Genomic DNA, 16,902 nt, shown 5'->3' on the forward strand with positions numbered 1-16,902 from the left:
GTTCGGTTAGGGTGACCAAGTGAGGTACAAGAACGTTTAGCTCGTGGAAACGGAGCGAGTAAGCGGCGTTATCACCACCTTCTTGTTTTAGGTCCCAAAATTCTACCTCAAGCTTTTGGAGCTCATGTTTAGGACATAATTTCTTCTTCATCAGCACCTTGAGCTCGGCCCATGGAAGAGCCATGGCCACATCCGTACCTTGGAGGTGCATGACACTACCCCACCATGTTAGGGCGGTTCCCCTAAACATGCTTGAAGCGAAGTTTGTCTTTTTCGCTTCGGGGCATTCGCTGTGTAAAAACACATTCTCCACAGATTCGAACCACTGCAACAACGTAGTCGCACAGTTGGTTCCATAGAATTCGGACGGGTTGGTACTAGTAATTTGTTTAAGCAGGTAGGATGCGGGTTTGGGCTCAATAGGTGCAACAACGGGTGCGGGTTGGTTTGCTTGTATTTGGGTTATTAGTTCGGGAATCACAGCGGCCATTTGCTTGGCGATGATGGCGGCCATACGTCGAGTGGAGTTCTTGCGCGGTTGGCGTCTTAGCAGAGGCATGCTAAAAAATTATAAAGAAAATGGGATAAGTTTTTGGGTAAAAAGGAAATGAATATAAAGGTGAATAAAATAAAATAAGATTTCGATTTTTGATTTGTGAATCCTAGAGTTAGTATGGAGAAGATGTTAGTGTTAGATAAAATATAAAACTTTGTTTATAAATAACAAAACCGAAAACAATAGTAAATGGTTTTTTTTTTCTGAGAATTTAAAGCTTAAAAATTTGAGATTTTGAGATTTATAGAGTTGGAAAAATCGTGCATGAACCACCATGACTTGATATTCCAACACTAAAAAGTTTTATAAAACAACATATTGGAGTCTAAACATGTGTACGAACCACCGAAACGTTTTCATGTTCTCGACTCAAATAAGGATAATAACACAATAAATCGAGATACAACGTCATGTCAAAACACTAGTCCACGAAATCACCGTAATTCTATTGTTTTAACACCGAAAATTAGGATGGCGACCGGAACGCTCGCATTCGACTACTTAAAGTATTGACATTTATAACACGATTTATGGCCTAGAAAACGAGCATTATAACTCAACCATCCCAGGTAAGTAAATCACCTTCGATTCTTGGAATCTTTTTGTCAAATGGTCATTTTATAATTTCTCGTTTCCTATGATGGCTACAAACCCGAACTAAACGCAACCTTTAAGGGATTTGAAACAACGGGATCATAGTTAATCTTGTAATCCATAAAACACAATGAAAATCTACTTTTTGCGTTTTAAGGTAAGGATACCTTGGAAATACTATGAAAGTGTGTTTATGTGATCATTTAGGATATTGGTGAATTTTAAACAAGTTAATAAATAAACATGCGATATGAACAATTAGATAGAGTAAACCCGTATGAACACATGTATAGGACCCTAAGCATAACAATTCTAGGTCGTTACGTCTAACCACCTATCTTAATTGTCATGGCTTTGATACCAATCTGTCACACCCCGACCAAAGGCGGCGGAACATGCCGGGGTGCAACGATTGCTCATAAGCGCATGACACTATTTAAAGCGACAATATTTAACAAACTCATTTCATTTTACAACATCGAAAATGTCACATAACCAAATATTCATAACTCAAATACAACAAAATATAACAAAATATAGCAAATCAAATATTGTTCATTTTTGCTAATATCCTAACGGTATTTGTGACGTTTTCTTCACCGAACTTCATAATCAACCTAGATGCAAACCTGTAACATTTCATAAAATAAAGTTTATCAACACAAAGGTTGGTGAGCAATTCATAAGTTTGAACAATAGATATATAGTATGAAAAGCCACAAAACTAGTATACAAAACCATAAATAATAGCTATAAACTTGGATAAATAGTTATCGCTAACAAGTTAGCGACACCCAACTATAAGGGGTTGCCAAATAGTTTAGGATTTTATAGTTATCGTTAATTGCATTACGTTAACGACACCTTGCCATGAGGGGTTGCCAAATGGTCTAGGATTTATAGTTCCACCATCCAAAAGCGATAAACACATAGTCAAATAAGCATAGAACACCAAATCGAGCAATTATTCAAGTAAGGTATACAACAACGTTTGTGGTTTAAGACCCAAGTATAAAACATTTAGTTTAGATAAGTTGAAATGTCACCCCCAAAATAAAAGATAGAAAACATGGTATGAAGTTACCCACGTTCAAGTAATAAACTTGAAAGATTGATTATTTGGAGATTTGCCGGAACGACGAGTTTAACGTATGAAGCCTAAATAAAAGAAAGTCTTGGATTTAGAAAGGTTGTCTTGAAGATCTTTAAATAAAATAATTGTTGCAAAAACTAATATAAAGTTCAAGGTTTAAAATGTAACTATTTAAGAATTTATAATAATAACCCTTTTAAAAAATGTAAGTTTGCTCAAAACCGGGTTAAAGTATCTAACCTTAATATTTACTTAACCAATGTTAAGTAATAAGGTGGGGAAAATGCTAAAATGCAAGTTCCATTAGGCTAAAGATACTAAAACGGGTTTTTAACGAGTGTTAGGGTTGTCGGTTCGGGTCTTGACAAATGGTCAAACCCAAAGTCAACTTTCCAAAATATTAATTGTTATGAGATAACTCATTAAAACATACTAACACTTAACCAAGTATGTAGATCTATTGTTTAGAACTAACAACGCACGTTAAGCGAGTGTTCGGTTTTGTCGGTCCAAACTATGTTATGAGATCAAGTTGGATCCAACTATTCCAAGTACTTAAGAAAATAATTAAAATCAGTTTGTAAACTATTTTTTAAAGAAATATACAAGTCTTGATAGCTAAAAACACATTTGTGTGTCTTAAGCGAGTAAAAGTCGGTATAGTTCGGTTTGGTTCGGTCTCCATCTCACAAATAGTTCATAGATGGTTTCTACATGCCCAAATATCATATAACTTGTATACTGGTTTATAAATGAAGAAAACTTAAATTTTACAACAAAAAATGTTAATTACAAGTCTTTTAAGCAAAAGTTTCGGTTTAGTTCGGTTTCCATCTCCCAACGAGTTCATAGATGGATTCCATATGCTTAATATCAAAGAACTTGTAAAAATGATTTTTGAAACTCAAATCTAGCAATAAACATGTTTAAACAACTATTTTAACAAAACTAGTAAACAAAAGTTCGGTTTCCGATTTGGACTAGTTTCGGTTAAACCGAGGTTAGTCTTATACAAACCCACACCATGGAACTTGTAAATAAGATGAACAAACTAAAGGGTTAGAAGTTAGTCATAAGTGATATGTATAATAAGTTATGTGTGTGTAAATATATATCAAGAACACGAAGTCCTCCATGAAGCCTTGCCTTATGACATTCGAAACTTAACCAAACAGAGTCGGTGAAGTAACAAATAAAGGAAACAAGGGGTGTGTATTATATATATGTTGTACCACCATATTCAAGAGTTAGTAATGTTAGATGAACAAGTTAGAATGAAAGACTATAGTTAGTTTGACTTGAGAAGTCAAAACTTCAAGAATACATAAGAAATAACAATCTTGAATCTATGGAGTTTTGAGAGAGTTTTTGGAGATGTAGCAAGAGTAAAATGAAGAAGATGGGTGTGTATATATAGGGAATGAGTGAAGGGTTGGGTATAAAGATTCTTTTATGGTTAGCATAAAAATGGGTATGTTTAAATGGTCAAACAATGCATAATATAAAAAAACCAATATTTTATATATTTTAACTGACAAGATCTAATATTTTATATATTTGAAATGTTCGGGTTACAAACGGGTCGGGTTTACATAACAAAAGTTTTGCTATCTATAATTTCCGATCGAGACAGTCATTTTACGTCTCACTTTTGGAAAAGTTTCCAACAAGCACTCGGCACAAAACTTAACCTTAGCACCGCCTATCATCCACAAACTAATGGGCAAAGCGAAAGGACAATTCAAACGTTGGAAGATATGCTCCGCGCATGTGTGATAGACTTAGGTGGAAGTTGGGATGACCACTTACCCCTAATGGAATTCTCGTATAACAATAGTTATCACACGAGCATTCAAACCGCACCATTTGAGGCGTTATATGGCCGAAAGTGTAGGACGCCCGTGTGCTGGTCTGAAACCGGAGACAATCAATTATCTGGACCCGAAATAGTCCAAGAAACCACCGACAAAATTCTTCAAATCTGAGAACGACTTAAGACGGCACGTGATCGCCAAAAGAGTTACGCCGATGTCCGTCATAAGCCGTTAGAATTTAATGTTGGTGACAAAGTTCTTTTGAAAGTCTCGCCATGGAAAGGCGTAGTTCGATTCGTCAAGAAAGGGAGTTAAGTCCTCGATTCATCGGACCCTTCGAGGTACTCGAACGAATTAGTACTGTCGCATATCGTTTACGACTACCCGAGGAAATGCAAGGGATACACGATGTATTCCATATCTCAAATTTGCGAAAGGGTTTAGCTAATGAATCTCTTTCGATGCCGCTAAAAGATGTTGAAATTAATGAGAATTTAAAATTCGTAGAACGTCCAATCCAAATCGAAGATTCAAAATTAAAGAAACTTAAAAGACGAACTTTGAAAATCGTGAAAGTAAAATGGGATTCCCGAAGAGGACCCGAGTACACATGGGAACTCGAGTCTGAAATGAAAAAGAAGTACCCCCACTTATTCTCGTAGGCAATCTCGAGGACGAGATTTATTTCAAGGTGGGGAGGATGTAACATCACGTAAATTTCGGGCCATAAATGTCAAGTTTTAAAAGTCAAGGGACCAAATCCGTCAATTTCTAAACTCCAGGGACTAAAATGTAACTTCTGAATTTCCTGACCCATCGCGCTACGCGATGGATCAAGAAGAGAGTCCCATCGCGTCACGTGATGGGGTGCCTAACACACAGTGACACGTGTGCCACGTGGCACACGGTGGCAACGTCTGCCGCCATGTGGCGGCGGCGCCTGCCACGTGTCACCACGTGGCAGGTCTAGTGGTGATTGGCCAAGCCTATGTCGCGGTACGCGACAGGCTAAGCCAAGGGACCCATCGCGTACCGAGATGAGATCCAAATTTGGCTATAAATAGAAGGGCCACGGGTTCTCACAATCCACACCTCAAATTACACACATTACTCTCTCATTACTCTCTCTCTAAACTTCGAAAAGCATGCCATTGATCCACCTCGATAAGCGTGCCCGAAACCTCGATATTTGTGCCATTCCCCGACGATATTCCAAACAAGAAAGAAGTGATGTCTCAACATCCCGACAATCGTCTCGAAGTGCGTGCTAGGAAGTGTTGGTGTCTCGAGAAGCGTGCCAATAGTAGAAAAGAGCAATTGGTGTCGAAGTGCTGCCCAAGTGACTAGGGTATTTCTAAGCCAACAAAGGTAGGCATGATGCCCGACCGAAATATAATAAAATATTATAAAGGCTTAATATCTAAGTCGAAGTTATTCTCGATAAACAAAGAAACATATAACAAAGAAAATAAAGAAAATAAAAATGAAAACATATATGTGAGTATATATATGAATATGATTAAATCTTTGTTATAAAATATATTATTTAAGAATAATGAGTATTTTTAAATAATAAAGAAAATAATGTGTTTCTTAAAGAAGAATAAACATCGGGTTTTAAGAATAAACTAAAGGTTTATAAATTACTATTAAAACTAAAGGTTTTAAAGTAAAAAGAGATTATGAACTAAAGGTTCATCGAGATAAATAAGACTAAAGGTCTTAAGCCGGATCGTGTATCCGAATAATAAAAGTTATACTAGTATTATAGGTGCGAGATAGCAAGAGAAGAACTCACGGACGGTGTTGGAAACCGATCCCTATCAAAAGGTGAATACGCCCCATTTTTACAACTTGTTTTTAAACAAATCAAAAATGTTATGTGTAAAACTTTACATGAGGCTACGTGTCTCTAAAAACATTGTAAATAAGAGTATGAGCCTAGCCCTCAAACTGTAGTATACGTTTGTCTGGATCCTTACATATGTGGTATGGGGTGGGCACATCGCACCACGCCTGGTCACGACCTCCAGCCATGATGGGCCGGACCTAAGTTACGTCTGAGTGAGACTGACCATGTATATTTATGGTACCTAAGTTATGTCGAAACACTGCGGTGTTTTGCTGAGGTGACCTAGTGTAGAGACTCGAGTTTATAATGATTGATTAAACTTGATTATTCCTAAGCCAAGATGGGCCGAGGCTTACGTGGTCTCGAGGGGTAATTAAGTAAAGAAAATTTTTTTAGCGTCAACATATTCACCAGCATTCGTTGCTGACGTATTTTATTAACATTTTGCAGGTAATCAAGATTAGAGCTTAAAAGACGAAGACCTCAAGAATCCGATGGCTCGGATAAATTTGTGCAAATATTAAAATATGGTGGTTTTGTGAAACATATAAACAAGTAAAACTAAACGAGACTTTCGTCTCGTCTTTTGTAATGTAAATATTTTAACTTTAAATCCACATGTTTATTAAAGTCTTCCGCATTAACCCGCAACTCTGATTTATTTACAAATATTGTACCAACTATTGATCACACTCCTAGGCCTAAGATGGGAGTGTGACAAATTAATTTATCATTTCATTCCATCGGTGTTCAAATGTCCCGGGTTTTATGAAGACGTTCCATACAAGCCTATGAACACAAGATTTTATTTCCATGTTACGCTCCATTTCTCCTTTAAGCTGTAGATGAAGTAGGTACGTAAAATAATAGGCTAGAAGGGGTAAACTAGAAAATAAAATTAGTTAAGACGTGACCGTGTAGGCTGCAAAAGTACCAGCACATGTTGTGTTAATTTGTTTATGATGATTAGCAACACATTGTGTAACTTCTGGTTGGTTGCGAACATCATGCAGTAGCAATATGTAAGTTGAATTGCTAAATGTTAATGTTCCCACATCAGAATGTGTTTATGCAGTTGCCATGTGTAGGATGAGTATTACCAGAATTTGTGTGTTTTAGGAACACAAACTTCATTATAATGTTAGTATGTGTGGGTTGAGTAAGTATATAATGATGTGTCTATGTGTTATGGCAGATTAATTGTATAGTAATGTTATTATTTGTTTTAGTATGTGTAGGATGATTAACGTCAGACTAAATGCAAGAAGTGTTTTGCATAGGTAGGAAATGTGATGGGTATGAAGTGATTACCTTTGTAGGAGTTTTGTCGATCATGTGCCACATGCATAGCCTATGATGTGATTCGGTCAAAACCGCCGAAACAACATGCTTCATAGTCGGATCTTAGTCCGTCAAAACCAACTTTGGCGGCTTGCTATGAGCTTTGATGAAAGCGTCCAATAACAATTTATATGAGTCAATTGTCTCGTTGGAGATTAACCTTGCCCCAAAAGTCACACATCTTTGGTGGCAATCAACACCCGTGAAGGGAACAAAAGTCATGGAGTACCTACAATAAGAATTAAAGCTATTAATAAAGATATTACAGCCAACTATTCACAACACAAAAATACTATGGATAGTAACCTGTTAGTATGATAGGTAGCATCGAATGCTAACATATTGCCGAACGACTTGTAGTTTCTTTGCGATATATATCATTAGCCCAAAACATGTTTTTTAGCTCTCTCGTATCAGCAAGGTGCTCGAAAAAATAGTTGTTGAAGTGGATGTTGTTATTATCAAACGTGTTAATAACCATTTGTGCATCTCTGTCTGTAAAGTAACACCTAACGTCTCGAATATGGTTCTTCCAGTCATCCTTAGTTCCTCGTACAAGGTGCTGACCACCTTTCAAAGAGCTTTGGACACAATGAGCTTTTATTGGACCGAAACCCATTGTTTGGAGACCTTGAATGAACTCTTTATATAAGAAATCTAACTGTCTTTTACCCTAGTTAGGTCCATATTATGCTCACTCACAAGACCATGATTGTGGGGCTCATTGAAATGATATAAAGTGTATGTTTATGAGCCTTCTACCACTTTAATGCTGACTCTTATGCATGCACCGCAACCGGTAAGTTTACTCTTTGTGTTGCGTTGCTTGGACGTTGATGTAGTATTCATGGTGTCAATTGGTTTGAAACACCTATTACCATGTCTAGAGAAAACAATATACATGTGCGAATGAACACTATTTGTGTATGTATTGGTTGAGATCCGGACATCAAAACCGGCTTAGTCTGCATAGGACTTGTACATGGAGACAACATCTTCCCAATGATTAAATTCTACATCTTATTTAGGTTTTAGAGCCGCGGGGACATTTGGGATCCAGTACTTGGTTCCGTTCGGTGAGAAGTAAATATTAGGTTGCTGATGATGAAAAGATCCGTAGATGCAATGTTATCGATTGTGGAACTTTGTTCTCGTTTGTACCCGTACATGCATTGTTAACGATTTGGGAACTTTGTCTCGTGTTGGTAAGATTCGTAGATGCTGATGAAAAGACATAAAAATAACAGAATACCGGTGTGGTTAACAACATTTGAATATATTTTTGTATACACATGATCATACACAAGCATACACGGAGATATAACACAATGTAAGGAAAATAGTCGTAAACTTAAATGACAATACACGGAGATCTAATACGAAAAAACTTTGAAATTAAAGTTTGGCTACACAGATGTAATCACAATGGTACACAGATATAAACCACATAAAGAAACACAACAAATGGAAATCAAATTAACCTACACATACATAATCCCAAACCTACACAAATATAAACCACATCAAAAAACATAACAAATGAAAATCAAATTAACCCACACATACTTAATCCCCAACCTACACATATATAAACCATATCAAGAACACAATAAATGAATATCAAAGTAACCTACGCAGACTAAACCACAAACCTACACAGATATAAACCACATCAAGAAGACAACAACTGGATATCAAAGTAACCTACACAAACCTACATGTCGCACCCTCAAAATTTCACTAGCGGGGTTTTACCGCGAGACGCGTGACACACTAGGATCTTAACCATTTTCATACCAAACCAATACACAAAGAAAAAATATCAAAACATGGTTTAACACTCGTCAAAGCACGAAAAAAGTTCAAAGTCTTGCAGAAGCGTCAAGGATAAACAGTTTTTAAAATAAGTAACACGTGCCCAAACATGCACAACCCATAAGTCTTAAAGAAAATAAATGAAGTCCATGCAATTAATTAAAAACTCCAAGTAAGCATGCTACGTGCTCCCTAGCACTACCTAGCGACCTAGGAAAGTATCAATACTCAAGTGTCAACACATGGTTGGTGAGTTCATAAGTTATAAACACGGAAAAACAAGTATAATATGTACAAGTAGGTTTTTCACATCTCAAATTATATCAGGGTAGCTAGCCCATTAACAAGCTACTAGACGGTTGAACCAAAGCTGACTGTATGTATGCTTTCTTACCAGGTCTATCCCTGACACTGGCGTATAAAAAAATTAGGGTAAATAAAACACTCGTTTTACGATATCACAGCCGTGCAAGCGCGACTAGCCCGAGTGGGGTTTATCAAACCCAGTTGTACTACTCAATATAACCCCGCGATCTAATCCTATCGGTTCAAAGTAATGTAAGGACTTCCAGTGATATAAGAGAATCTAGTATAAACTTGTGATATAAATAAGAAATTACAAAAAAGTTCGTAGTTTGCCACTGCGTTTTCCTCCAGAAAACCTATATAAAAACAAGTCTGTGTTTTCTCCCCGAAAACTTGTAAAAGAAAAATAGTTTATGTTTTCTCCCGAAAACATGTATCAAAGTAGTTTGGTTTTCTCCACGAAAATATGTATGAACTCACCTTAATTATGCAAAAGAGATTCTGCGAACAAGCTTAACGAAAGAAAGTGTGCTCATCTAACCAATACCTAGTACAAGGGTTAAGCTATGAGGATGTGTTTAACAATACGACACCCTAAGACACACGTAACGACCCACACACAAACATGGACCTGACCCGACGACTCGTTGGTGATTGATATTAATGCTGACTGTTTCAAATTATTCTAACATGCATCCTATCTCACAACATCATCCAAACATCAAGCATTTATCAATTATTTTCTAATCTGGTCAAGAATCTTTTGAGACAGATTCTCGCATACGAAAACTAATTTATTTAACTAGGCATCCCTTTGAAATAAATTCAATAAAAATTAACACAGAAGAACGTATAAATTTGGTTTCTAAAAATATATTTATTATATTTTTTATTTGTGTAAAACATTCACAACAATTCGATCATCACAGCAGGTACGAAAATTACATCAGTCTGCGTAACAAAAAGTATAGGCTTGGCTAAACTTCCAAACCAACCTAAAACAAGCAATGCCAATTGGGTTAGCTTCCTAACTCAAATTAGGAACTTTCAGAAGTGGAATTAACCCATTTGGCTTTGTTATAATCAAGTTATGATGTCGGGACTGTAGGTCAGAATTCCACTTTACCAGTCAGATTTGACCTATGGTTTTGTAAAATCATTAAAACTGTCAATAACTCGTCCAAAAATTACAAACTATAACTTTTTGAAAACTAGACTTCAATTAGAACGTTATAAGATCAAGAATAGATAAAAACAAAGCATTATTTATCGAGTTACATGTAAAACCATAAGCGAGTGAAATTCTGTCCAGAATCTGATCTAACATAAACCCTAAATAAATCATGTTTCCATCAACTCTAATATTCTAAATCATCAATCCTCAATCATACATGTCATATAGCAGGTATATATATCACAGATATTTTTCATACCATGCTTCGTTTAACATCACAAGAACACGTAACAAATCAAGAAAGCAACGATTAAGAGGTGGTTGCTTACAACTTGCGATTACTTCTATGAAAACACGAACCCTAGCACCTCCTATGCACCCCAAAGCTTCCCAAATGACCCAAGAGCTCTAGGGTTTTGCTTGGAACGGCTGAACTTGATTTTATGTGATTTAGGGTTTTTTTCTTTTTAAACACGTTTACAAGATAATATATGTATTATTACTTACGTGGAAGTGTTCAGCTTTCACACTTTTATTATTATTATTATTATTATTATTATTATTATTATTGTTATTATTATTATTATTGTTATTATTATTATTACAACCAAGTATGCCCACGTAAAGTAATTAACACGCATATGTAATCGTTTATAATGCAACCGCTTTCGGGTTCGACATTTATCACCAACGCGTATGGACCGACTCGTGTGTGTGTGATTCGTTACCGACTCGTGAAATGTTATGCATGAATGTCTAGGATTATGGAGCATGTGTTAACGAAATTAACCTTAAAAATGCGAGGTGTCACACTACACATTTATAAAACACATCAATATCAAAACAAATAAGAATTTATATGTTTGTGTTCTAACCTACGCATATATAAAAAAAAATTACTGAATTACTACTAGTCAAACGGTGCATTCATTTTGTTGCAAAAAGGAGAATCATTCCAACTTTAAGAAAAAAAAAGAAAAACATTTAGGTAGCGTTTGGTATGTAGGAATGGTGGGTGGAATGGAATGATCCACTGTGAGGAAATTACTAGAGTCTACCACAAGTGAAACGGAGATAATTGGGTAAATCAATGGCCCGTCACTGATCAAAATGACCTTAAAAGAAGTTAACTACTACAGGGTAGAGGCCATTATCTAGTTAACCAAACCAAAAATCGAACCGATTTAAAACCTATTATGTAGAAACTGTTTGGAACCGACTGAAACCGTAGATTCGGAATCGGTTTGTAATTTTCTCAACCAAAATTGGTTCCAAACCAGTTAACTAAACCAAAACCAGTCAAAACCCAAATCAAAACCGACCATAACCTAGTTGTATTCATAATGCATGGAGGCGTAATAGTATGGATAAGGGAACCGATAACTAGAGGATGTGAATTGTGTTTACATGAAGGTAGTTAACCTTATTGATTGGTCGAAGTACCCTATTGTAACTTGAGAATGACAAGTTTTTTATAAGATACAACATACGTTTTAACTAAACTATTATACTTCACTTACCAACTTGACATTTCACTTTTCAAACAAAAGTATATAATTACAAAATAGAGGTATGTAAGCGGACAACAAGTTGCGTCATTAATCATGTTTGAATGTCAAACCCAATCCTACTGAAAATTGTAAAAATATTTATATTTACTTTGTAAATTAAGTATAACGATAATTTTGTGTAGCATTGTTTTCCGGGTCGTTTTTCAGTTTTGTGTTTTTTGGGGTCCGGTTGTTCAGGTTTTTGGATTGAAAAGTGACCCAATAACCGATTCTTTTACAGTTCTAGCTAGTCGAGTCCAGGTTATTCAGATTTAGGGTAGTTCGAGTGTCGTCACTTATTCGAGTTTAGATGTAAAATAGGAAACAAAAATAACATATTTTTTTCACAAAATTAAGCATGCTACTAATAAAATACCATCAAAATTCAAACATAATTAGACAATATGATTATAAGAAATATGATCAAATACATTTTATTCTTAACATGAAAACAGTGAGAACTAATTTGTAGTTATTATTCGGTTTATTTTTATAGGTGTCTGCTGTTATTTTTTGTTCGTATTTGCTAATTATCGATTATGAGACGTTATAAGTATTTGCTGATTTATATTTTGTTGTTATTATTATTTTTTTTCTTTGTTGTTATAAGTATTTGTTGGTATTTGCTGTTATTATTTCGTTCTTGATTTTGATTCTTTTGTTGTAATTTTTAGGTTTTTTTCTTTGTTATTACAAATCATTGTTTATATATACTGGTATTGTAGTTAGTATTGTTTCTTACGTTATCATTTTCTCAAGAATTTTTATTATTTCTTATATTCTCATATAAAGATTAAAATACACATGAAACTTCTCCATGATTATAATGTTTAAAAGTCACAAAACAAACAATAATCCCAAAGCTTAATATTCCAAATATGAAAAGACTCCGCATCAAAACACATATATTAAAAAAAAAACAGAGAGAGAGAATAAATGTTCACGTATTTTTATTTCAGGTTTCAGGTTTTTCGAGTCGGTTCTTCCTTCTTTTACCACAAAACCTGGCCCCATAACCGAACAATTAAAGGCGCCGGGTTAATCAAGTTTGGGTTTTTCGCGTGTTTTCTTACTCGGGTTCAGATTACTTCCGGTTTCCGGTTTCCGGTCTGATAAAAATAACAGCCCTAATTTTATATATTAAAATCGAGAGTATATTCGATTCCATCTTTTAAAAAAACAGTTGCAGGTTTGTACAGATCTAATAATTAGATCCATCTTCACAAAGACTTTCAACTGGTTTGCTCTTCGTTGCAGTTAATTGAGCCCTAATAAGTTCCGGTAATTTGTCAATTTCTCATAGTTTTCTTTTCTATTTCCAATTCACAATTGATTGTATCAGTTGATCCTAATTGTAATTGAATCTTCGTTTGCCCATATTTATTCACCAATTTCCTCAAACTTCGTTTCCTTCGTATAAGACTGGCAAACGGCTCCGGTCGGGTCGGGTTAAAACGGGTTCGGGTTAGAATTGGTTAGGGTTGGAACGAGTCAACTTAAAAAGTGTTAATTTGGCTCCGGTTGGGACGGGTTCGGGTCGAAAGGGGTTGGGTCAAAAACGGTTTTCCTCGTATAAGGCTGGCAAATCGCTCCGGTCGGGCGGGTTCGGGTCATGGTTAAAAACGGGTTCTGGTTAGGTCGGAAAGAGTCAACTTAAAAAAGGTTAATTTGGTTTCGGTTGGGATGGGTTCAAGCCGAAATGGCTCCGGTCAGGTGGGTTCGGGTCATGGGTAAAAACGGGCTCGGGTTAGAACTGGTTAGGTTCGGAACGAATCAACTTAAAAAAGGTTAATTTGGTTTCAGTTGGGATGGGTTCAGGTCGAAAAGGGCTGGGTCAAAGCGGGTTTCTCTCGTATAAGACTGGCAAATGGCTTCGGTCGGGCGGGTTCGGGTCACGGGTAAAAACGGGTTCGGGTTTGAACTGGTTAGGGTCGGAACGAATCAACTTAAAAAAGGTTAATTTGGTTTCGGTCGGGATGGGTTCAGGTCGAAAAGGGCTGGGTCAAAACGGGTTTCTCGCGTATAAGACTGGCAAATGGCTCCGGTCGGGCGGGTTCGGGTCACGGGTAAAAAACGGGTTCGGGTTAGAACTGGTTAGGGTCGGAAAGAGTCAACTTAAAAAGGTTTAATTTGTTTCGGGTTGGGACGCATTCAAGTCGAAAGGGGTTGGGACAAAACGGGGTTCCCTCGTATAAGACTGGCAAATGGCTCCGGTCGGGCGGGTTCGGGTCACGGGTAAAAAATGGGTTCGGGTTAGAACTGGTTAGGGTCGGAAAGAGTCAACTTAAAAGGGGTTAATTTGTTTCGGATTGGGACGCATTCAAGTCGAAAGGAGTTGGGTCGGAACGAGTTTTGGGTCAGAACGGGTTTTGGTCAAAACTGGTTTATTTAATAAATGGTTTTCCGAAATTACTGTACATTATAGCTTTGCTTCTGGCTTTCAGCACCGGTATCGTACGTTTGGGCATATGTTATATTTGCGATATAATATTTGATTATCGTGCAACTTTCTTTTGTTTTCTGCATAGATGATTGCTCAACTTGTTGAAACTATTGAAGAATTTATTCAAATAATGTGAATCCCCTATAATAAAAGTGCGAAAATGGAAGAAAAGAGGAGATTACCATCATGGATTATAAGCGGTTCAACCACTAATAATAAAGTGAGTAAATCCTTCGATGCAGATACAAGCAGTGTCATAACCAGTGATGAAACTAGTGGTATGACCAATTCGACAAAGCCGAGAGCGAAAGGTGTGGCTCGGAATTGCAAAAAGGACATTGGCATTTCTAGTGGTGAGAATGTTTTGGTCAAATGTGAAACGAAGAGGAAAAAAAGACGAGGTGTTGAGAAAGATGTGATCGAGTGTCGGGAAATTGATCAAGAAGTCAATGTCGAGAAGAGAAAGCGTGCACGGGTTAAAAGGAAAGATGAAGAACTGGACACGTCGAGAAAGAAGAATAAGAAAAGTTATGATTTTGATAGTGGTGATGAAACTCAAGATTTATCTTGTGACGACGACGATGATGATGATGATGATGATTTGACCATGGATGATGTGTTAAGCATCGCGAAAGAGGTAAAAAAAAATTTTAATCTACATGTATTGATAGCCGACGACCCCTTAACAGTAGGTAGTGACTCGTATTCTTTTGTTAATTTATATTACAGTTTGTTGAAAAAGATAAGAGCGATACGGGTCAACAAAAGTCAGCACAAGTACAATGTGAATTGAGAAGTGAATCTTCATATGTTAGATCACCAAAAATGCAAGAAAAAGATTATTATTATCACGAACCTGTTGAAACTACAAGTAAAGTGACATTAAGATCACCAAAAATGCAAGAAGAAAAAGATCATTATCATGAACCCATTGAATCTACATTAGCGGATTCCGTGATGACTGGTGATCCAGCACAGGACATGCTGGACTTGTTTCTCGGGCCTTTACTCAAGAAACCAATAGCAAAAGCCGAGACCAGTTCGATTAAGGGTGTTGTAGTTCCTCATGAAACTAAGAAACAACAGCATCCTGCTGTTGTTTCTAGTAAACCAGTTACTTTTACAAAGAAAAAAAGCAGCCTCAGGGACGCGGTTGCTATGCTTCTTGACTAAGAAGACTCGATGCGCAACAGGTATAAACGATTTTAGTGGATTTTATAGAAGTTTAGAACTTGTATATATATAGAACTTTGTGCTTTTTAATATTTGTTGATTATGAAATTATATGAAATTATAGATACAGGGTCAAGTTCATATCAGAACCTGTACTATGTTACTGCATAGAACCATTTACAAGCATTTAATCTTTACATGTAACTTTTAATAGTTGATTGAATTTTTATCAATTCTCAGGGGCAGTACAGTGTTCTATAATAATTTCGGTTTTAGATGAGTTGATTCGGTTATTTCATGGATGGATTATATCTGATACAAATTTTTAATAATATTAGGATATTTCTGTTAATAGGAACCACGCGGTACATGCATATATATGTCATTCACTCAATCCGGTGTAAGCCAGCCTATTAACCAAAAGGAATATATATCTTGATATCCAGTAATGCAGAGCCAACAGTTTAGATCTAGGGGTTAAACCGAGCTCATGCTCGCCAGGGCCGTCTTTGAGGCATGGCAGGGTAGTCGACGGCCACAGGCCTGACACCCCGCTAGGCCTGAAAGTTTTTTTTTTCCAAAAAAAACTTATATGTATTTTTATAAAAAAATATGTATAATCAATGTTTCAACACAATTACATAACCACTAGCTTGGTCTAGTGGTAAAGGGCTATGACATCTAACCAAAATGTTGTGGTTCTAGTCTTATTTGAGACAATTTTAAACTTATTTTTATACAAAAGTTTTTTACACAACTCAAATCATAATCAAGTAAGTCCATTTAAAATTAAATTGTTTAAATCCAACAAAATGTTTCTTTTACTTAAGGCCCAAAAAAATTTCGCCTTTGGCCCAAAAAAAGTTTCGCCTTCTCGGAGCCGGCCCTGATGCTCGGTTAAGTTTAAGCTTCATATATTACTAGCTATATTTCTGAGCTCGTATGTAGTATTTCAAGGACATATACACAGCTACTACTAGGGCATATCCGCAGAGTTTTGGGCTGTGGCGTAGATAGAAAAACAACGATTTATACATTTTTGTAGTTAAAGACTAGTAGTTAATAAATGTCTATGATACTATCAAATGATAATCACACTTTTGTTTGTGTTTTCTTTTTACTCAAAATGTGAACTGAAACATGGCATTTTTGTTTATTTAAGAATCTACAACTCAATTGAACAATACAAAT

At 36.2% G+C, this 16,902-nt stretch overlaps 1 protein-coding gene across 1 annotated transcript; it reads left to right on the forward strand.

Moving 5' to 3' along the window:
- Positions 1-13,292: 13,292 nt before the first annotated feature.
- Positions 13,293-15,818, forward strand: LOC143539926 (uncharacterized). The gene is made up of 3 exons (XM_077033116.1): positions 13,293-13,376; positions 14,624-15,175; positions 15,268-15,818. The coding sequence occupies exons 2-3, from the start codon at positions 14,699-14,701 to the stop codon at positions 15,709-15,711; spliced, it is 921 nt and encodes a 306-aa protein (XP_076889231.1). The 5' UTR covers positions 13,293-13,376; positions 14,624-14,698; the 3' UTR covers positions 15,712-15,818.
- Positions 15,819-16,902: the final 1,084 nt, after the last annotated feature.

This window comes from Bidens hawaiensis, unplaced genomic scaffold (assembly GCF_021521415.1).
Source record: "Bidens hawaiensis isolate Kalapana, Puna unplaced genomic scaffold, B.hawaiensis_p1.1 tig00000820_1, whole genome shotgun sequence".
NCBI lineage: Eukaryota > Viridiplantae > Streptophyta > Magnoliopsida > Asterales > Asteraceae > Bidens > Bidens hawaiensis.